We start from the raw sequence: 25,000 nt of genomic DNA, 5'->3' as shown, positions 1-25,000 counted from the left end.
CACACACACACACACACACACACACACACACAGTGTATGTATAGCGATCCGCACTTCGTCTGTGGTCAATGAAGGTGATAACAGCCGGCCTTATACAGCAATATAACTGTGGCACTACGGTACTCCTACCTCCTCCCCCCTCTCCACTATGGCACCCCCCCCCCTCTCCACTATGGCACCCTCCCTGTCCACTATGCACCTCCCCGTCCACTATGGCACCCTCCCTGTCCACTATGACACCCCCCTGTCCACTATGGCACCCCCCCGCCCTAGTGCCGCTGTACTGCATCACTACAAGCTGGGCACACATACCCACTGCATTCTTTGTACCCCAATATGTGAGTTTACACAACATTACAGCATATTTACACGAAAGAACGTCATTATAACAGCATAAGACCTAAACATTATAATTCTAAGCTAATCTAGATTTAGATTTAGAAACATTTATTATTGGCTTTTTGAAATCATTACACTCACAGAATATCAATGCAGTTCCCTAGATAGCCTTCAGGACGGTAATACGATAGCAGGAAGACAACAGATTAGCGATATCAAAGGTATATCGCACTGACGCGATAGACACTGACGAGTCTATCGATGGACTCACGCGGGTACACACTCACTATCTATCGATGGACTCACGATGCTAAAAGAAAAGATATCCAGTCTTCTTAGAGAGGAAAATATATACGACCCTTTCTTGTAATCTCCCTCCCAGTCCGGTGAATCTCTCACCTCACCATAACCCTCTGTTTCCAATCAGAGAGGTATTCTCTAATTAAAGTACTCATTCTTAAGCGTGAATAGCATCGTCTTCAGAACATCAATTACCATCTAAACTAGTGATGACGCTGCCCTTTCCATCCTTTCCTCCAACGGTTGTGGCTGCTACCTTGTGGTAAACCTCAGTAAACTCGTATAGCAGGAATTACCTTTCCCGAATCCAAGATTGGATACAAGGTTTACATTGGTACCAAATTAGTTTATCTTTCATTTCTTCGACGTCTCCCAATTATCCAGTGATATATCAGAGTCGTTCAGTGTATTCTCTGTCACCAGCACCTTGCCAACCTTTGTTGTCATGTCCTTGTTGATCGTGCGCGCCCCTGGTGTCTTTGTCACGTGCGAGTGTGTTTGTACGCGAGCCCTCAGTGTCTTTGTCGGGTGCTGGTGTTTATGCGCGAGCCCTCAGTCTCTTGAATGTGCTTTGGCGCATGCCCCTGGTGTCTTTGTCAGGCGCTAGTGCGCTTGTGCGTGCTGGAGAGGGTGGCTATAGCTGCTAAACACACACACTATGCACCCAGAGAGCAAGTGGCTTCACTGGGTGGTTGTGCTATGTAGGGAGAATGTGCTATATCACCTCACGGACGGGTCCCTGGTTCCTGCACCATCACCACCCTAACAATGACAGGTGGGCGGCTGTCTTCGCTCAACAAAAAACACACCAATATTCAAGCCTAGCAATTCCCGCTAACAACCCTTAATAGTCCACTTAAACAGCCACACACCTACACTCGCACCTCTGGCTGTACGAGGCAATAAGCTGTTACAAACTGGATATTCCTTGTTAGACATCTGTGTACTGTTGAAGCAGGAAAATGTGTCAGGTTATGTGAGTTACTAAGTTAAGGCCACCACAACCACAACATACTACCACCACCACTACTACTACTAGTTCCACAACCACCACCCCTACCATCACCACAAATATAAGCCTACTACCACCAAACACCATCTACAATTCTCGACCGCCATATTGAATAAATATCAATATAACCAAACACCCCAAATTACACATACAATTATAATATATATATTCAATAAATATTATGTAAATAAAAGATTAAAACATAAATTTACTTTCCTTTCAATTTTTTTTACTGATAGGCTAGTTCCTTGCATAACCTTATCACTATCTACACGGGGTCTCTAACGACAACAAGCGGGGAATAGATGACAGTGTCTTCTCTATCAACGATATACGCTTGACGACGCACAGTGACGCAGCGACTGTCTGCGTCGCGACGCACGATGGACACAGCGATTATTTCCGACAATCTGGCGATTGTGGGGTTGGTAATGTGATGGGTTTGAATAATGGTAATTTGGCGTGAGTGGTCTGTTTATGTTTTATACGCGCGGGCACTCCGGCGGCGCCTCGCGACCGTTAATGATACGAATTTTGAATTGCCACGTGTCATGGGGGAGGGGGGAGGGGGGGGAGAGAGAGAGAGAGAGAGAGAGAGAGAGAGAGAGAGAGAGAGAGAGAGAGAGAGAGAGAGAGAGAGAGAGAGAGAGAGAGAGAGAGAGAGAGAGAGAGAGAGAGAGCGAGAGAGCATGAGAGCATTCACCCTCAGCCTCCTCCGCGGGAAGACTTTGGATTCGAACCCTCGAATGAGCCAAAGCGTTTTTAAATGTTTACATCTAGAAGTAACCGGGGAAAGGGGGAGGGTCTGCCTGAAGGTAAAACACCAGGCGAATCGTGTTCTAGGGGGAATCACTAGTATAACAGCCGGGGTAGTTAGGGCCTTACCACTTGGTAACACGCACAGTAATGGCTGGTTCCCGGCACAACCAGAGACAACTGTTGCAGGCTCAACCAACCTGGGGCTACGACCATGCAGACTACGACCATTCAGGCAACGACCATAAGAGTAGTATCCCGCTTCTGGGTGAATACACACTAATAGTTTACGGAAGTCCTGGACAATGTTCAGGACTAAGGTATGCTTCCTGGTTGGTCAGTAAGGTATTGTGGTGACCTTATTAACTCTTCCAGAGGCTTGTATAGGCCTTATTGATCCTCCAGAGGATGATATAGGCCTCAATAACCCTCCAGAGGCTAATATAGGCCTCAATAACCCTCCAGAGGTTGATATAGGCCTCAATAACCCTCCAGAGGCTGATATAGGCCTCAATAACCCTCCAGAGGTTGATATAGGCCTCAATAACCCTCCAGAGGCTGATATAGGCCTCAATAACCCTCCAGAGGCTGATATAGGCCTCAATAACCCTCCAGAGGCTAATATAGGCCTCAATAACCATCCAGAGGATGATATACGCCTCAATAACCCTCCAGAGGATGATATAGGCCCTCAAACCCCTCCAGAGGCTGATATAGGCCTTATAACACCCAACGCCAACCCAGACCAAAGAGACCTAGCCGGTGTACCTACTGTAATAATAGCTCACCTGTTCCACTATTATACACCCCCCCCCCATAGCACTATGATTGTCAGGGGAATCGCCTTCCCCAGTTATGTGTTGAGGTCTCAAGCACCAGCTCAACCATGACGAGCGCGCCAGGTGGCGAGTGAGCCCTCTCACAGTCTATGGTGAGAGAGAGAGAGAGAGAGAGAGAGAGAGAGAGAGAGAGAGAGAGAGAGAGAGAGAGAGAGAGAGAGAGAGAGAGAGAGAGAGAGAGAGAGAGAGAGGTATCGATCACACACACGCACACGGGGGAGGTGGCTCGACCAGGCTGGCTATATATCATCTTGGTATATATATAATAATTTATTTAAACTCTTTCATGACCAGACAACATTCTCTTCATAATACCACCTCACGTCCTGTGCACCATTGATATCTTCTTCCCTTGTACATCTCACCATTTGCCAAGATGGTGGAAAACTATATAGTTTTAGTAATAATAATATAGATCAGATATTGACTAAAAGTTTAAAATAGCCCTATGGAAAACAAGTAACTTATGCCTATATACACAACCACTGAACACTTCCAGCTGACCTGAAATCCAACAACGTATTTAAAGGACATTTTATTGGGTACGAAATCTCGCATTCAAACTATTATTAAGTACTATAATTACAACTAGAAGTTATACCTTGTGTTCGGTTTTGTATCATTGTGATTGTGAATTGTGATATATAATAGTTATATAACTTTGATGTCTCGTATATCTTTTAGTTGGCGTGAGATTTTCTGATTCACGTTTTTTGTTGGCCTGATCAGCTCTTTGGTGCGTAGTGAGGAGGGAATTATAATGTATTTTGTTTGATTCTAATGCAGCAATTATCAGACATCTTGTATCTGTGATGAGAGTATTCGGAAAAGAGTAATTAAATACGAAGCTTAGACCAATGCTCAGGTAAAAGGTGTGTGTTGTTTAGCCGCAAGCTCTTGGACCCCAGACTACAGGCAGGCTGTACCGGGAGCTGTCAGTCTTGAAGACTGACAGACAGTGTGATAGAGATACCTATCACATTGATGACAAGGACGCACGCGCGTGCATGCACATACACAGCTGCCAACAGGAGGGAAAGACCACAATATTACTAGAAAGCAACAAATAAACTCATTACGAATTAGAAAACGAGAACCAGGTGCAGACTAACGCTTAGGACGGCTCCCTTCAGCAATGGCGGGAAACCAAACAAGGTTTAACATCTAACGAGGTGATTCAAGCCCAAAACTAGACAACGACCGTGATAAACGGTTCTTGTCGTTACTAGGGAATTACCCTGCCTTCAACCACCACCAACCACCCTCTCTACCCGTAACAAGGTGCCACAAGCCATAACTAAAATCCCACCTGAGATTTACAACCCCCCCCCAACCTAGCTTCTCGATGAGTATACACCGAGTATACATGTATATATTGTATACATCCTCATCTATGTTTAGGGCTGAAGTATACTTGCTCGTTAGTGATCTATTGTGGTAGCCTTAATAGCCTTCAAGAGGTTGATGGGTCTTACAGCCTATCAACCTCCTTGTGTATTATCCTAGATCCTAGTGTCTGATATCCACCAGCTGTCATACAATGGTAGGTCTAATATCCACCAGCTGTCATACAATGGTAGGTCTAATATCCACCAGCTGTCATACAATATGTCAGGTCTAATATCCACCAGCTGTCATACAATATGTCAGGTCTAATATCCACCAGCTGTCATACAATGGTAGGTCTAATATCCACCAGCTGTCATACAATGGTAGGTCTAATATCCACCAGCTGTCATACAATATGTCAGGTCTAATATCCACCAGCTGTCATACAATATGTCAGGTCTAATATCCACCAGCTGTCATACAATGGTAGGTCTAATATCCACCAGCTGTCATACAATGGTAGGTCTAATATCCACCAGCTGTCATACAATGGTAGGTCTAATATCCACCAGCTGTCATACAATGGTAGGTCTAATATCCACCAGCTGTCATACAATGGTAGGTCTAATATCCACCAGCTGTCATACAATATGTCAGGTCTAATATCCACCAGCTGTCATACAATATGTCAGGTCTAATATCCACCAGCTGTCATACAATATGTCAGGTCTAATATCCACCAGCTGTCATACAATATGTCAGGTCTAATATCCACCAGCTGTCATACAATATGTCAGGTCTAATATCCACCAGCTGTCATACAATGGTAGGTCTAATATCCACCAGCTGTCATACAATATGTCAGGTCTAATATCCACCAGCTGTCATACAATGGTAGGTCTAATATCCACCAGCTGTCATACAATATGTCAGGTCTAATATCCACCAGCTGTCATACAATATGTCAGGTCTAATATCCACCAGCTGTCATACAATATGTCAGGTCTAATATCCACCAGCTGTCATACAATGGTAGATCTAATATCCACCAGCTGTCATACAATATGTCAGGTCTAATATCCACCAGCTGTCATACAATGGTAGATCTAATATCCACCAGCTGTCATACAATATGTCAGGTCTAATATCCACCAGCTGTCATACAATATGTCAGGTCTAATATCCACCAGCTGTCATACAATGGTAGGTCTAATATCCACCAGCTGTCATACAATATGTCAGGTCTAATATCCACCAGCTGTCATACAATATGTCAGGTCTAATATCCACCAGCTGTCATACAATATGTCAGGTCTAATATCCACCAGCTGTCATACAATGGTAGGTCTAATATCCACCAGCTGTCATACAATATGTCAGGTCTAATATCCACCAGCTGTCATACAATGGTAGGTCTAATATCCACCAGCTGTCATACAATATGTCAGGTCTAATATCCACCAGCTGTCATACAATATGTCAGGTCTAATATCCACCAGCTGTCATACAATATGTCAGGTCTAATATCCACCAGCTGTTATATGCCAGGTCTAATATCCACCAGCTGTCATACAATATATCATGTCAAATATCCACCAGCTGTCAACCGTCAAACCTTCCGAGGTATATAGCGTTGAAATTTCGGTGCATTGAGAGACCTGTTAACGTACAGCTGGCAGCACAACGCCTCAGGAGTCGGGTCGCCATTGTCCTCTAACCAAATATCTCGATTTTCGCACGGAATCGACCAATACGTTAAAAAATGCGACGTATTGGTACAAAATTAATGTACGTAAATACTGACGTTTGGGATGCATAGTCCTCGATAGGTTAGATGGACTGGACATGTGAATAACCGCCACAAAGCCGTTTTTTTTTTAATTTCAAATTCATATAATTCAGATTTGAATTTGAAATGTTAAATAATGACAAATAATGTCATGCGAGTATGATTATGAAGAGCATTATACCCTGAAGGGCATTATACCCTGATGGGCATCATACCCTGAAGGGTAGTGGTGGACATACTTGGAACAGGTGGTGGAGACGCCCACATGGCGGGTACAGGACTTCCAGCGGGAGAACCAGTGGGTCTCCGGCAGGCTAAAGAGAGACACACGCGCCAGGCACAATTATGGTAAACTGTGATTTCTAATGTGAAGTCTTGTGTATTTATGTGTGGGGGGCCGCGCAGGCGCACTGGTCTCACATACATATACATTCATGCGCGCACATGCACACACACACACACACACACACACACACACACACACACACACACACACACACACACACACACACACACACACACACATACGAACACACACAAAATACATCAGAAGGCAGTTATCCGAACTGCCTTCAGGAACATGTGTAAGGAATTATTCAGAACCTTGTATACCACGTATGTAAGACCAACCCTGGAGTATGCGGCTCCCACCGTGGAGCCCGTACCTTGTCAAGCACATGACGAAGCTGGAAAAAGTTCAGAGGTATGCCACTAGGCTAGTCCCAGAACTAAGAGGCATGAACTACGAGGAAAGGCTGCGGGAAATGCACCTTACGACACTGGAAGATAGGAGAGCTCGGGGAGACATGATCACTACCAACAAAATTTTAAGAGGAATCAACAGGGTAGATGAAAATATATTGTTTAACACGGGTGGGACGCGAACAAGGGTATACAGGGAGACTGAGTACCCACATGAGCCACAGGGACGTTAGAAAGAACTTTTTCAGTGTCAGAGTATTTAACAGGTGGAATGCACTAGGCAGTCATGTAGTGGAGGCTGACTCCATACACAGTTTCAAATGTAGATATGATAGAGCCCAGTAGGCTCAGGAACTTGTACACCAGTTGATTGACAGTTGAGAGGCGGGCCGAAAGAGCAAAGCTCAACCCCCGTAAAAACACAACTAGTAAACACATGTTCCGGTCAAAAAGACATATAAACCATTGAGGCCCAACACTCAGTACCTCGCCAGCTGACACCTCCCTCACCACCAAAGACGTTTCCCCTCACTGATGACACCTCAAACTTTCTCCCAGTGACACCAGCTGCAACATGGCACTCTTGTACCAGCGTGTACACCACCAGCATGTACACACTGGTGGTGGTGGGGTTGTACCAATGTGTACACACTGGTGGTGGTGGGGTTGTACCAATGTGTACACACTGGTGGTGGTGGGGTTGTACCAATGTGTACACACTGGTGGTGGTGGTGGGGTTGTACCAATGTGTACACACTGGTGGTGGTGGGGTTGTACCAATGTGTACACACTGGTGGTGATGGGGTTGTACCAATGTGTACACACTGGTGGTGGTGGGGTTGTACCAATGTGTACACGCTGCTGGTGGGGGTTGTACCAAGCATATAAATCTAGCTCGTATAAACTAACTTGTTATTATATCTACTAGAATCATTTCATTGTTGATTATAATAGTCTCGGCTAGATTATGTACAGTGTTCAGATCATTTGGTCATCGAACATAACCAGTATTTACAGTCACAGTACTGTGTTTTATCATTTTTATCCATTGTATAAAATACAATGCTGATGTGTTGAAATGCCTGCAGGTAGACTGTATTTCTTCAATTAAGAACACTATATATATCCTTGAGGAACACTACCTGGCCCCTTACTCCCACTGTCCTTCCTAGGACTTGAGGAGTTGCTAGGCTTGCAGCCTACTAAACGACCTTTAAAAAAGATACTTTAGTATCGATAAAAAAGGACTTTAAGTAAGACTTTAAGTCCTAAGTAATTCTCTTCCTTAATATCATCCCGGCATTTTTTCCACAATCTCTTTGACACATCTGAGTCTCTAGCTTCCATCCGTGACACCTTGTTCTACTAATATTCCTTGTAAACATTTCCTCTGTTTCCACCTTGTCAAGGCCTCTAAGTATCTTATACGTCTGTATCATGTTCCCCACCCCTCTCCCTCCTCCTTTCTAACGTGGTCAGGTTTAGTTCCTTCAGTCTGTCTTCGTTCCTCATCCCTCGCAGCTCTGGGACGAGTCTCGTTGCAAACTTCTGCATATTTGTGCGTGCGTGCGTGTGTGTGTGCGCGCGCGTGCGTGTGTGTATTTATTATTTGTGCCTGCAGAATCGTGCTATTAGTTCTTGGACCCCGCCTTTCTAACCAATTTATTTTTCCTCTATTATGTCTACTACATACATTCACTCAAACACACACACACACACACACAAATCCCCAGGAAGCAGCCCGTAACTTATTTACTGCTAGGTGAACAGAAGCATCAGGGTGAAAGAAAATGCCCAATTGTTTCCGCCTCCGCCGGAAATCGAACCTGGGCCATTAAGATTACTGTGGGAACCGACCTGTGAGATTTATATTTATTTAATTTATATGAATTTATATTTACGTTAATTTATATACTTCGATAGCAATTTGTATAATGATAAGTGGACTGTATTTCTGCAATAATCTCTTAATCTCACAAATCGATCCTCTACACATTAGGGGGGGTTATTAAATTAATATATATGCAGCCAATCAAACTACAGTAACTACATACATTGAAAAGGTTCCTTATCTTATAGTACAGCAGGTTAGTCCACCAGGTATAACTAGGGTGTAGACACCAAATTATCCTCTTTGAGGTAGCTTCCATATCACCCAGTAACTGGTGCACAAATCTTGCTTCCTCGTCTTGACCTGTCAAAAGTGCGCTAGCTGTGAAGCCAGAATCCTATATATGACAAGTATTTCAGAGAAAACTGTACATGGAACATGAAGACCTGGCTTAATTACCTTTAGTTTGAGGCTTCCACGTGATCTAACCGGGTCACCCTATATCCTGACATTAATGGCCATAAATGAATGATAAACGGGTTTCGGATAGACACTTAACTTGAATTTGTAGACAGCGTGTTGACAATGGTACACCTTTGGTTTCCATAACACTACGTCCAAGTAAATTTAACAGGAGCCGAATTTGCTCCCGTGTGAGCCTCTGGTCTCAATATAAACAATGGCTGTTTAACACTCCATACTATTGACGTTACTGGCCGACATTGTCCAGAATGATAGGAGCTAAATTTGCTCCACACGTCTCGGAGGTGACACAACAATGGCTGCCCTCCTTCCTCACTCTGACGCCTGGCTTACATTGTCCAGATTTCCAAAGGTGATAGAAGGGTCACATTTACTCTACTTTAATATTGATAATTAAGTTAATTTATATAAGATGTTTTTATGATGGTAAAGTCCAAAGACTAATGTATTTAAGAATAATTCCCACCATAATAGGTGGTGATTTATAATAGTATGTGGTGATGATATCCCGTTTTCTATAGATGGTAATTCCACTACAAGTTACGTTTTCTATGGGTAACTTGTTTATACAACACAGCTATTATCTGTATGATATTAAATGGTGTCGGATTTTCCGACATAATTCCCCAGGGGGCTACTCACGGGTCGAAGTCCTCTTTAGAACAGACGAACACCGATACTCCTCCTTCGAATTATTTGATTAATTTGATGTTAGTAGTTAGTAATCACACATTTGTGTGTCTGTTCGTACAGGACGGATGTCCCGTACTAGAGTTGCAGGGGTTAGAAGTCTAATGCGATTTCATTTCCCTGTCAACTCTTGAAAGGCTAATATTCAAGCCTTATTACATATTATTTAACCCAGAAGACTGGATGTGATCAAGTACTACAGTCAAGTATGATTCAGGGACTGCAGTGAGATCAGTGACATTAGATATAACTTGAAGTTTCTTCAGGTAACTAGTCACTGATATATAAACACTGAGGCCCATGGAATACATCTTGATTAAATAATAAATGTATCAAATCAGTCATCTGATTTATTGGGGTTTAATTTAGTTAATTGATTCAGAAGATTGAATAGCTCATCATTAAAGTAAAGTATGGTTCTGAGACTGCAGTGGGTTCAGTGACATTGGTCGCAGTGACTTGTAGCTGTTTTAGGCTACTGTTCACTGATTTGCCACTGAGGCCTCATGAACTCATCTTCAGCTTCAAATGATGATACTAACATCAACTTCTGTTGGTATAGTCAGCTGTAATCTCCTTAGTATAATGCTACTGGAGAAATATAATCAGCTGACAAATTTAGATTCTATTGGTATTGTTTATCTGCAGCCATAGGTCTCCTCAGGCTTGATACTGGGCCTGAGAGTAATTTACCTCCTGCAGAGTTTAACATGGTTATGCCCTGATATTTAGTAGGGCTACCAATGAATTGATGGTAGTAGTCTGTCCCCACAAGGACAGCCATTTGGCATTTGATTTGCTCAAATTTACCTGCAGCTGCTTGATAATAGCTTTCCAGGTCAGCATAATCAACTTGAGATTGTTGTGACAAATCTTCACATTTCTTGATCTGTCTTGTTAAGTGGCCTTAACCTTAACCTTAAGACCTGCAAGGGTTCTTTTCATTCTCCCTGCATTATCCATACTGGCTAGTTGGTGAAGCCTTGTGGGACTTGTACTTGGGCTGCTCATAATACTGAACAAGCACTAATGATAGCCTAGGGTAAATTCTGCACTCACTAGGCAATAATCCTACCTCTACTAGAGGTTAGCACTTAAAATTAATACACATTATATATATACAATCATACACACTAATGATTTGAGTGATAAACCAGTGTCACTGGAAGTACCTTTAGGTTAGCTCTTCTATATCACCCTAGGATGGTAGAGACACTAATTAATCACTCAAAGGTGTAATGATCATAAGTAAATTATTATATATACAACTCAACTCGAGTTGATAAAAATTACACCCAAAATAGGGTCTGGACCATTCATTAATGGTGTTAGGTTGTTCAATATAGTACAACTGACTATGGTAATAATGGGACTAGGATGAACGATAATAGTTCAACTAGTCATATCCTACCCTGTTGTGGGTTGGCAATTAGTAAATATTATATTGAGAACACTAGTGCAGTATATATTAAATAATTCTCTATTTGGAGAAATAATATACACAATTATTGATAATAGCCTCTTAATTAGCCTCTATGAAACTTCTAATATTATCTAGAAGTATTAAATATTATTATTGACCTCGCGAAATAAACTCCACAAAATTCGTAGATAATCTCTCGCGAAATGTAACACCACGAAATCCGTGAACAATCTCGCGAAGACACAGTCACTAATTTGGCTGGCTTCTATATTAGCGCTGTCATTTCACGAAATAACACGCCACCAAATATCTGTGGGTGTGCATGAAACCGCTGACGAAGCTGAACTGGGCTGAGGGAGGCTCCTGAGCTCCCTCGAGGCTACGCTGCCGTCTTGACTGCTGGCCTTTGTTTAAATAACACTGCACTAGTATATTTAATGAATCCACTGGTTAACTGGTTCATCCGGTACTAAGATGACCAAATGTGGGTTCAAAGGATCAAATAATCCGTCATCCGGTTCGAAGGACCAAATAATGTGGGAACCGACCTGTGAGATTTATATTTATTTAATTTATATGAATTTATATTTACGTTAATTTATATACTTCGATAGCAATTTGTATAATGATAAGTGGACTGTATTTCTGCAATAATCTCTTAATCTCACAAATCGATCCTCTACACATTAGGGGGGGTTATTAAATTAATATATATGCAGCCAATCAAACTACAGTAACTACATACATTGAAAAGGTTCCTTATCTTATAGTACAGCAGGTTAGTCCACCAGGTATAACTAGGGTGTAGACACCAAATTATCCTCTTTGAGGTAGCTTCCATATCACCCAGTAACTGGTGCACAAATCTTGCTTCCTCGTCTTGACCTGTCAAAAGTGCGCTAGCTGTGAAGCCAGAATCCTATATATGACAAGTATTTCAGAGAAAACTGTACATGGAACATGAAGACCTGGCTTAATTACCTTTAGTTTGAGGCTTCCACGTGATCTAACCGGGTCACCCTATATCCTGACATTAATGGCCATAAATGAATGATAAACGGGTTTCGGATAGACACTTAACTTGAATTTGTAGACAGCGTGTTGACAATGGTACACCTTTGGTTTCCATAACACTACGTCCAAGTAAATTTAACAGGAGCCGAATTTGCTCCCGTGTGAGCCTCTGGTCTCAATATAAACAATGGCTGTTTAACACTCCATACTATTGACGTTACTGGCCGACATTGTCCAGAATGATAGGAGCTAAATTTGCTCCACACGTCTCGGAGGTGACACAACAATGGCTGCCCTCCTTCCTCACTCTGACGCCTGGCTTACATTGTCCAGATTTCCAAAGGTGATAGAAGGGTCACATTTACTCTACTTTAATATTGATAATTAAGTTAATTTATATAAGATGTTTTTATGATGGTAAAGTCCAAAGACTAATGTATTTAAGAATAATTCCCACCATAATAGGTGGTGATTTATAATAGTATGTGGTGATGATATCCCGTTTTCTATAGATGGTAATTCCACTACAAGTTACGTTTTCTATGGGTAACTTGTTTATACAACACAGCTATTATCTGTATGATATTAAATGGTGTCGGATTTTCCGACAATTACGACCCTCCGAGCGCTGTCTACTCAGCCTAGTGTGTGTGTGTGTGTGTGTGTGTGTGTGTGTGTGTGTGTGTGTGTGTGTGTGTGTGTGTGTGTGTGTTTGAGTGGAGGGGGGGAGCCTGATGTTAGAATACACTGACGGGCATCAAGGAAAAATATTGTCTTTGAAATTATATTTCATGGTGGGGGAGATTTTTTTTTAAACAATTCTCAAAGTCGTTTGAATTTGAATTTTGAATTTCCCGCGCGCTGCGAATTTTTTCAAAGACAGAGTCAACTAACGACGGTTATTTTTGTTTTGTTTACCTCATAAAAAACGCATGGCTTCATTTTCGCAAAGTATAGTTTAATGCGTATGGAATCAAAGCTGCCATGTTGCTCGGTCTGTCTATATAATAACTATTCGCTAAGGACCTATTGTGTTTCATAACGGTAGGTGCGACGGAACGGCTATACGGCACGGTTAATAAGTACCGGTAAACAGAACAATAACACGGGATGGAATATAAGTACCGTTAATAAAGATTATTCGTTACCGGTCACAGCCTGTCTCTGTTGGCGCCGTTGTGTGAATACGAACACACACACACACACACACACACACACACACACACACACACACACACACACACACACACACACACACACACACACACACACACACAGGTGGAGAACGAGTACCCAAATGAGCCACAGGGACGTTAGAAAGAATTTTTTCAGTGTCAGAGTATTTAACAGGTGGAATGCATTAGGCAGTGATGTGGTGGAGGCTGACTCCATACACAGTTTTAAATGTAGATATGATAGAGCCCAGTAGGCTCAGGAACTTGTACATCAGTTGATTGACAGTTGAGAGGCGGGGCCAAAGAGCCAGAGCTCAAACCCCGCAAGCACAATTAGGTGAGTACAACAAGGTGAGTACACACACAGTTTCAAAGCGTTATATGACAAAGAGTATTGGGCTGACGGGACACCACGAGCGCAGCTCTCATCCTGTAATTACACTTAGGTAATTACAGTTAGGTAACTACACTTAGGTAATTACAGTTAGGTAATTACAGTTAGGTAACACACACACAGGTAGGCCACTAGTCTAGTGGCAGAATTAAGAGGCATGAGTTACGACTAAAGGCTGCGAGAAAGGCTTCCTCACATCGCTGGAAGACAGGAGGACTCTGGGAAACATGATCACCACATACAAAATTCTCAGGGGAATTGACAAGGTAGACTAAGATGGATTATTTAACATGGGAGGTACACACACAAGGCGACAGCGGTGGAAGCTGAGTATCCAAATGAGCCACAGAGACATTAGCAAGAACTTTTTCAGTGTCAGTAGTTAGTAAATCGAATGCATTAGGCAGTGATGTGGCGGAAGCTGACTCCATACACAGTTTCAAATGTAGATATGATAGAGCCCAGTAGGTTCAGGAACCTGTACATCAGTTGATTGATAGTTGAGAAGCTGAACTAAAGAGCCGAAGCTCAACTCCTGCAAGCACAACTAGGTGAGTAAACACAGTCATCCTAGCTTGATTGGCATGGTCTATTGACAAGTATCGAGATCAATTCCCGATGATCTAAATGAATGCAATGATTATTCATTTTCTCGGTATGTCCTTCGATGGGACTACTGAGGGAGCTCTCGCACCATTCGAGGCAATTTCCGGATCGATTACGGAGGGTAATATATCGTTTTTTATGGTAATGAGGGACCAAAACCGTCAGTAGTTTAAAAGGGTTATATGACAAAGAGTGCTGGGAAGACGGGACACCACGAGCGTAGCTCTCATCCTGTAACTACACTTACACTAATCCATGTTTATGTCTATGGATTACCTTAAGAGAGTAAAGACTCCCATATGAGAGGCTTTTTGCATATCCAAAAATTTTGTGTGAAGCCTATGATTGGTTAATACAGGGCCTAATCAAGATTAACAAATATTGAAACAAATGGCTATTAGGAGTTCAAACTTAGCAAATGTAATGTAATGAAGATGGGGAGGACGGGAAACGACGCCAGAATAGCAGTAACAGCGTGAGGTGGTTACAATATCATCAGAACATAGTTACGTAGCAGTTACCTGTATCGGAGCGATGCCTTGACCTGTGCTCATCCTTGCGACTGACGCGTCCATGGGCTGGGTCACGGGCGGCTGAGGGCGTCCTGCGGGTGTTGGCTGTGTTCCGTCTACCGGCGACACGGGCGTCACTGCCATTCCGTGACACCCTGCTTTGGGGCGCCATCCTGTGCCTCGTGTCGTCCACCGTGCCGCGTCGTCCGCCACTCCTACGCTGCTCGTCGCTCTCCGTCGTCTGGCAGCGTCTGTGGGGGCTGTTGTGGGTGTGTGTGGGGGTGGCTTCCCGCCCGCGGGCGTGAGTTGGGGTGGGATCTCGTCCGCGGGCGCGTGTGGGGGAAGATTCCCGCCCACGGGCGCGTGTGGGCGAAGGTTCCCGTCCACAATAATCATAGTTCCCAATCTGCTCGCTGTGCATGGGGGACGTAAACAAATTATTCTTCAATTCAATCCTAGTGATAGACTCTCCGGTCCAGTGACAGGACTCGCAGGACTCACAGGACGTGCACAGCGCGGGACGACGGAGGTCCACGTGTCCTTGGTCTACGACCACCACATCGAGACCCCCGAAGGACCCCCGTCGGGAGCCCCCCGAGGCGCTGCGACCCCGACGGGGGCTATACCGAGGCGAAGAGTCCGAACTGAAGCACCGTTCGTCCTGGGAACAACAGGGACTGCGGCCCTCGCAGCACCGCTCGTCCTGGGAACAGCACGCGTCACTCTCAAGGCCGCGGGCGTCGCTGGTCGTCTTGTGGGCGTGCCTGTGGGCGTGCGGCGCCTGGAGTTCGGGCGTGATGCGGTAGTCGTCGCTGTAGGAGCCACTGCGGGAGCCTCGGGGCTTCTCCCGGGGTTCATGGGCCTTGTTGGAAGCCCTACTACGCCCCCAGCGCCCCATTACCATACCACCGGGACTCAACACAACATGGGAGCCTCACAATACAACATGGGAAGCCTCACAACACAACATGGGAGCTTCACAACACAACATGGGGTCCCCGCAACACGGACGCCTCACAACACAACATGAGGAGCCTCACAACACAACATGGGAGCCTCACAACACAACATGGGAGCCTCACAACACAACATGGGAGCCTCACAACACAACATGGGAGCCTCACAACACAACATGGGAGCCTCACAACACAATGCAGGAGACGCCTCAAGCCAACCAGATGCACAGACAGTCCGCGGAGTTATGACAAGTGCGCGCGCTTTTGAGCTGCCTCTCCCAGCTCCCGCCACGCCCACCCACGCTTCTCCCACCACGCCCACCCACGCCTCTAACGCCTCTCCCACATCCCCCCACGCCTCTCCCACATCCCCCCACGCCCACCCACGCCTCTCCCACATCCCCCCACGCCCACCCACGCCTCTCCCACCTCCCGCCGCCACGCCCACACACGCCTCTCCCACCCTCACGCCCCCACGCCACGCCCACCCCGTCATCCATACCACAACACCTAACTAATCACCCATCCGTTCTCTTACCCAATGCGTCGCATTTTTTTACGTAATTCAACTACCCGTTAGTAATACGACATATTAGCAGCATACGACATGCTCCAGGTCTATCATACCCTCTATGATCATTAGCACGAGGAGCGTCAAGATTGTGGTGGTTTAAGTATGATAGCAGGTTATCATATTATCAGCTAATACGACATATTATCTAGTATATCGATAGATTGACGTCTGGATTGACTGATGTAGGGATACACTGATGTAGGGGGGGGGGGATAGACAGGAGGATAGACTAGTATATGAATCAATCAATCACACTGCTACCCCCACTACCAGCCTCGCTACCACCACTACCACCACAGTTTACTACCAGTACCGAGGTTTCTTTCACCCTGAATGCCCCTGTTACCTAGCAGTAAATAGGTACCTGGGAGTTAGACAGCTGTTACGGGCTGCTTCCTGGGGATGTGTGTATGAAAAATAATTAGCAGTTAGTAACAGTTGATTGACAGTTGGGCCGAAAGAGCAGAGCTCAACCCCCGCAAGCACAACTAGGTGAATACACACACACACACACACACACACACACACACACACACACACATACACACACACACACACACACACACACACACACACACACACACGCACGCACGCACGCACACACACACAGTATGTCCTCTACCTCATAATAACGGGTTTACCTGTTACCATGGCTTCTTAACTATAGTGAACCACCCCATTCTCTACTCCCTCCCCCCCCCCCCACCCTACCGCTTGTCTACGCGCTCTGATTATTACTCAATGTGGACCAGCAGGTAATTAGGGAACACAAGCACTCTGGACCATGTTGCTAATAGTAGGTTACAGTCCCGCTCCTGTGGTGGGCAAGTCCACTACGGGCTCACCATAGCCCGTGCTACTTGCCCTGCTCCTGTGGTGGGCAAGTCCACTACGGGCTCACCATAGCCCGTGCTACTTGCCCCGCTCCTGTGGTGGGCAAGTCCACTACGGGCTCACCATAGCCCGTGCTACTTGCCCTGCTCCTGTGCCAGGTAAGTCCACTACGGGCTCACCATAGCCCGTGCTACTTGCCCCGCTCCTGTACCAGGTAAGTCCACTACGGGCTCACCATAGCCCGTACTACTTGCCTCGCTCCTGTGGTGGGTAAGTCCACTACGGGCTCACCATAGCCCGTGCTACTTGCCCCGCTCCTGTACCAGGTAAGTCCACTACGGGCTCACCATAGCCCGTGCTACTTGCCCCGCTCCTGTGCCAGGTAAGTCCACTACGGGCTCACCATAGCCCGTGCTACTTGCCTCGCTCCTGTGGTGGATAAGTCCACTACGGGCTCACCATAGCCCGGGCTACTTGCCCCGCTCCTGTGCCAGGTAAGTCCACTACGGGCTCACCATAGCCCGTGCTACTTGCCTCGCTCCTGTGGTGGGTAAGTCCACTACGGGCTCACCATAGCCCGTGCTACTTGCCCCGCTCCTGTGCCAGGTAAGTCCACTACGGGCTCACCATAGCCCGTGCTACTTGCCCCGCTCCTGTGCCAGGTAAGTCCACTACGGGCTCACCATTGCCCGTGCTACTTGCCCCGCTCCTGTACCAGGTAAGCCCACTACGGGCTCACCATAGCCCGTGCTACTTGCCCCGCTCCTGTGCCAGGTAAGTCCACTACGGGCTCACCATAGCCCGGGCTACTTGCCCCGCTCCTGTGCCAGGTAAGTCCACTACGGGCTCACCATAGCCCGTGCTACTTGCCCCGCTCCTGTGCCAGGTAAGTCCACTACGGGCTCACCATAGCCCGTGCTACTTGCCTCGCTCCTGTGGTGGGTAAGTCCACTACGGGCTCACCATAGCCCGTGCTACTTGCCCCGCTCCTGTGCCAGGTAAGTCCACTACGGGCTCACCATAGCCCGTGCTACTTGCCCCGCTCCTGTGCCAGGTAAGTCCACTACGGGCTCACCATTGCCCGTGCTACTTGCCCCGCTCCTGTACCAGGTAAGTCCACTACGGGCTCACCATAGCCCGTGCTACTTGCCCCGCTCCTGTGCCAGGTAAGTCCACTACGGGCTCACCATAGCCCGGGCTACTTGCCCCGCTCCTGTGCCAGGTAAGTCCACTACGGGCTCACCATAGCCCGTGCTACTTGCCCCGCTCCTGTGCCAGGTAAGTCCACTACGGGCTCACCATAGCCCGTGCTACTTGCCCCGCTCCTGTGCCAGGTAAGTCCACTACGGGCTCACCATAGCCCGTGCTACTTGCCCCGCTCCTGTGCCAGGTAAGTCCACTACGGGCTCACCATAGCCCGTGCTACTTGTAACTTTTAGTTTAACAGTAGTTGAATCTAAGATAACACCAGATATCATATTATTATTATTATAATTGGGATATATTTATACCCTTATTAGGCTATATTTATACCATTATTAGGCTATATTTATACCATTATTAGGCTATATTTATACCATTATTAGGCTATATTTATACCATTATTAGGCTATATTTATACCATTATTAGGCTATATTTATACCATTATTAGGCTATATTTATACCATTATTAGGCTATATTTATACCATTATTAGGCTATATTTATACCATTATTAGGCTATATTTATACCATTATTAGGCTATATTTATACCATTATTAGGCTATATTTATACCATTATTAGGCTATATTTATACCATTATTAGGCTATATTTATACCCATATTTGGCGATATTTCTATCACAAACTTAATCATACTTTAAAATATATTCATTGTACTATGCCCCCCCCCCACACACACATCTATAGTTTTAGCCAAACAGTGCGGTTATTCACTGCACTGTTGATATTATTCACTGCAGTCTACGGGCTCACCATAGCCCGTGCTACTTGGAACTTTGTTCTCAGTAGTGAATCTTAAACAACATATTCACTGCTATTCACGCTATTATGCACTTAAATAATGCAGTTAATTAATGTATAAGGCAATGAAGCGTCACTACACTAAGATGATTCACTACAATACTAAGATTATTCAAGTTTATATTGTAATCAAATTGAACGTAATAGTGAACGTAACGTGAACGCCATGAACAATATACCTCATGCGTCTCTCTTAACGATCGCTGCCTCTTAATGACACAACAACAAGTCAACTGACGCCAAAGTTTAAACTCTTGTGACGCCAACCACCCCATTCGTCGCCATGGCAACCACCCCATTCGTCGCCATGACGACCGCGACGCTCCATGACTCACGTGGGGGCGGTTGGGAATCGTTAACTCATTTTTGTGGGGGACAGGATGCCTGTGTGTGTGTGTGTGTGTGTTACTCTGCCAGTCGTTTGCCTGTGAGACTGAACGGATTATGAGAAACAGTGTGAGCCACACATTTGGGGAGACGGAAACAGACAGAAGCACGCGGACAGGCAGGTAGACAGAGGTAATAACAGCGTGAACGACCTGTCTAAATCACGTCTCGACGAGAAGTTGGCCTCGAGGACAATCTAAGTGTATTAATTACAAAGCAAAAACCGCACAACTCCATTACGAAGGACCTGAAAACAGTATAAAAAACACTACAGCTCAAAAATATTAAGAAATCTCTTTGGTCCGGATGACTTGCGTTTACGCTCAGAGCTCACAACTGGTCTCACTGAACGTTTGTGAGATGTTTAGTATAGTTACGCCTTAACCCATCTGTTCGTTTTCTTTAGTTTTCAAAAAGAAAAACCAAGATCTTTCAAAGGATTAACTACACTAAAGGTTATTTTGAGGAGTAATAAACATTAACTCAATATTCCAGGATGTTTTTTTAATAAACAGAAAGCCTGTGTATATATATACACAGGCTGCATGTATATATATATATATACATACGTGGCCGGGGGAGAGTGAGAGGGGAGTGATGGGAGAGATGAGAGAGATGGGGGAGAGAGAGGGGGGGGAGAGAGAGAGAGAGAGAGAGAGAGAGAGAGAGAGAGAGAGAGAGAGAGAGAGAGAGAGAGAGAGAGAGAGAGAGAGAGAGAGAGAGAGAGAGAGAGAGAGAGAGAGAGAGAGTTTGTCCACCCTGTCAATTCCCCTGAGAATTTTGTAGGTGGTTATCATGTCTCCCCTTACTCTTCTGTTTTCCAGGAATGTGAGGTTCAGCTCCCTCAGCCTTTCCTCGTAGCTCATACCTCTCATTTCCGGGACTAGTCTGGTGGCATACCGCTGAGTCTTCTCTAACTTTGTCTTGTATTTAACTAGGTATGGACTCCAGGCTAGAGATGCATACTCCAGGATTGGTCTGACATAAGTAGTATACAGGGTCCTGAACGATTCCTTACACAAGTTTCTGAAGGCAGTTCTTATGTTGGCACACCTAGCATATGCCGCTGATGATATCCTTTTGATGTGGGCCTCTGGGGACAGGTTCGGTGTGATATACACCCCCAGATCTTTCTTTCTATTTGACTCTTGCAGGATATCACTTCAGTCTTCTGTTGCCTTCGCCTAATTTCATTACTTTACACTTTCCCGAGTTGAACTTTAGTAACCATTTTCTAGGAGGACAGGTAGAACTGGGAAGATTAGACAGGTGTTAATATAGAGTGTAATAGTATGTAATACACTACTGAGGCGAGGTATTGGAGCCCCACAAGTGCTCTGATCTGTCATATGGCGCGTCTAACTTGTTCTTAACAGCTGTGGCGACAACCATGACACACACACACACACACACGCTAGACGGGGGGGGAGGAGAGAGAGGGAGAGAGAGAGAGAGAGAGAGAGAGAGAGAGAGAGAGAGAGAGAGAGAGAGAGAGAGAGAGAGAGAGAGAGGGAGAGGGAGAGGGAGAGAGAGAGAGAGAGAGAGAGAGAGAGAGAGAGAGAGAGAGAGAGAGAGAGAGAGAGAGAGAGATGCACAGACAGATACACAAAGTGCCAAGAGACAGAGACGGTGAGGAGGATAGAGACACACACAGAAGAGGGAGACAGAGAGCTGCCTACAAAACATGATCCTAACGGAACATTAAGCGTCCACAACAATTTTGGTTATGGGGATCAAGGTTGTCCCGTCAACAGTGACCCCTTGAGAACCTCCGTGTCCCCCTCCCACCAGCAAGGGGGGGGGGGAGAGGGGGAAGCAAAGACGTCTTGGAAGATGAATGACTGAAATGGCAGCACATAGAACCACATGTACACACACACACACACACACACACACACACACACACACACACACACACACACACACACACACACACACACACACACACACACACATGTAGGCTAGTTTCTGGACTCGCTGGAGGACACAAACTCTTCACAAAACACCTTGTTAAGAGAATACCTCTCAGACAGGAGACAAAGGCTCACAGTGAGAAAGATATCAGAGGCGACAGAGGATCACGGTGATAGGGGCCCATCCTATACCTAAAGACACTAACGACCTGACATAGACAATTGTCTCATAGCACTAATTTAAAACTAATTTGAGGATTAAAGTAGTTAAACATGCACCAAGGATGATCCGAGAAGTGACCCCATGATGTTAATCCTGACAAATGCAAGATTATGAGAATAGGCACAAGAGGTGCTAGGCGCCCCCCCCCCCTTCCCGGTACAGGACAGTGATAAGAGTAGTAGCAGAGTAGTCTCAGTAATCGTTGTGTTGTAGCAAAAGTTGTCGTAGTAGCCGTATTAATCATATTTCTGGTATTCCACCTGGTTGAGTACCTTGGGGGACCCTTTTCTATCTCTCTTACCCATTTCATCTCTATGCCTCTTCTGCCTTATCTTCCTATTCCGTCCCCTCTCATATTTAGAATACAAGGATAGAGGCACAGAAGTCGACTAAATGCATTTCCCCCCTTCCTATCCTCAGGCATCCTTTCCCTTCCCCTCCGAAGGGGGCAAATTTCCCCCCTCCCTATCCTCCTCTCCCCTCGGGGTCAGTCTCCCCTCACCCCACCTCCCCTTACCGTCTCCTCGGGTAAGCACAAGACATAAACATTACATATTCTCCACATAAATCTGCCAGACCTCACCTACACACACACACACACACACACACACACACACACACACACACACACACACACACACACACACACACACACACACACAGGCGGTCTGGGTGAGCGAACGTCAACACACGGCGAGCGATAACTTGTGGTGAAGATGGCCGGGTGGCGAGTGATCACCGGGAGAGAACATGGCCCGAGACAGTATATGTCTCAAGTGGCTTGACTTGTGTTCCATTATGGATCGTACAGTCCAGGGAAAGGGAGGGGGGAGAGAGGAGAGTTGAGGGGGCAGGGTAAGCTTGGGCGGGGCAGGGCAGGGCAGGCTGGGGTAGGGCAGGGCAGGCTGGGGTAGGGCAGGGCAGGCTGGGGTAGGGCAGGGCAGGCTGGGGCAGGGCAGGCTGGGGCAGGGCAGGCTGGGGCAGGGCAGGCTGGGGCAGGGCAGCAGCAAAAATTAACAGGGGGCATTAAACCATTAGTGGAATTCAAAACACAGCCTTGCGTAGCTGCTTCAATGGTGCCCTCCCCCACCCCTATCCTCTCAACCCCCCCTCCCCACCCCCTATTCTCCCCCCTATCCTACTAGCCCCGCTACGAGCTCATGGACGTGCAGGGGATAGTGCCATGCACTCATGACGAGACAGGGAAGAGTGCCAGAGCCATTAAACCGCCATTAACTGTAGGTAGAGCAAGGCTGTATCGAAACCAATCAGCCAATCAGGAGAGGAATCTATAGCACTACACACACTCGAGTGGCCGCGGGCCTATAGACGTCAACTGCTCACATTACAAAGCATGCCAGAGACGTGTCTAGCCATCGAACAAGGCTGTTAAACCTACGCACACTCATCCAGCGGGTGGGGGTCCACCCCACACTCATCCAGCGGGTGGGGGTCCACCCCACACTCATCCAGCGGGTGGGGGTCCACCCCACACTCATCCAGCGGGTGGGGGTCCACCCCACACTCATCCAGCGGGTGGGGGTCCACCCCACACTCATCCAGCGGGTGGGGGTCCACCCCACACTCATCCAGCGGGTGGGGGTCCACCCCACACTCATCCAGCGGGTGGGAGTCCACCCCATATAAACATGCTTTCAAGACGAAAATAAAATATATTAAACAGGTTATAACCATAATTTAATAACATTTAGTTATAAATATTACCTCTGTAACAGCTTACATGATCCAATACATTGTTTCACACACACACAAAAAAATAAAAAAAAAATCATTTTCGCAAACAGAGTGGTAGACGGTTGGAACAAGTTAGGTGAGAAGGTGGTGGAGACCAAGACCGTCAGTAGTTTCAAAGCGTTATATGACAAAGAGTGCTGGGAAGACGGGACACCACGAGCGTAGCTCTCATCCTGTAACTACACTTAGGTAATTACACTTAGGGTGGTTACACAGCCATTCACGTGATCACTTCCGCGTCTACCTGACGCAGGGGGGCTCACGGTAAGTACTTAATGCTTAATATATGTAACATGTGTGGGTTTACGGGCTCACCATAGCCCGTGCTACTTGGAACTTGTTCCGAGTAGCTGAATCTATAACAACAACAACGTAACATGTGCAGGAAGATAAGGCGGAAATAAAATAAAAGAGGAACGAGGTTCCAGGGGGAGTGCCATGGGTAGTGCCATGGGTAGTGCCAGAGAGCCCTAGGGGGAAGTGCCAGGGTCAGTACCAGTGGGGAGTGCTAAGGGGAGTGCCAGCTAGAGTGCCAATGGGGGTGCCAGGGGGAGAGTGCCAGGGGGGGGAGGGTTGAGGTACTGATGAAGGTGCCACAACAAGAGTGCCACCAGCACCTCCTTCCTGACAAATAGTCGACAACTGCGGCAGTGTTGTGGTCCGCCGGCCAGCCTCTCCCTCTCTCCCTCTGCTCCTGTTCCTGTTGCTCCTGTTCCTGTTGCTCCTGTTACTGTTGCTCCCGCTGCTGTTACTTTTCCTCCTGTTCTTGCTGCTGCTATTTCCCCTGCTGCTGCTCCAGGAGAGGGTAGAGAGGGGGAAAAGTTGAGAGGGCAGGAGTGGGGAGAGGCTGAGAGAGGGGGAGGAGAGAGGGAAAGGGAGGAGAGGGAGAGGGGAGTGAGACCCGGGAACCGCCGGGTACCTCATCTAGCATATCCCTAGGTTTCTATTCGCCAGCGCAAGGCTGGAGGTGTTAGCCTCGCCCAACTTTGCAGGGTGACTGATGGCTGGTAGGGGACTAACATAGGCGGGTCAGGGTCGGCCCCCCCTATCCCTCATGTCCCCTATTTGTAACACGAAATACAGCATTGTATCAGTATGATGAGTGTGTATTTCTCTATGTATGTTATACTTATGCTTCTGA

At 46.2% G+C, this 25,000-nt stretch overlaps 1 protein-coding gene across 1 annotated transcript in view; it reads right to left on the bottom strand.

Moving 5' to 3' along the window:
* Positions 1-16,332, bottom strand: part of LOC123775057 (uncharacterized) — a 39,745-nt gene extending 23,413 nt beyond the window's left edge. The window contains exon 1 of the mRNA XM_045769854.2: positions 15,204-16,332. Within this exon, the coding sequence (XP_045625810.2) occupies positions 15,204-16,098 (895 nt within the window). The 5' untranslated portion in view covers positions 16,099-16,332. The remainder of the gene's footprint in view (positions 1-15,203) is intronic.
* Between the last annotated feature and the right edge of the window lie 8,668 nt (positions 16,333-25,000).

This window comes from Procambarus clarkii, chromosome 92 (genome assembly GCF_040958095.1).
Source record: "Procambarus clarkii isolate CNS0578487 chromosome 92, FALCON_Pclarkii_2.0, whole genome shotgun sequence".
NCBI lineage: Eukaryota > Metazoa > Arthropoda > Malacostraca > Decapoda > Cambaridae > Procambarus > Procambarus clarkii.
This window is presented reverse-complemented; position numbering and strand designations above follow the sequence as displayed.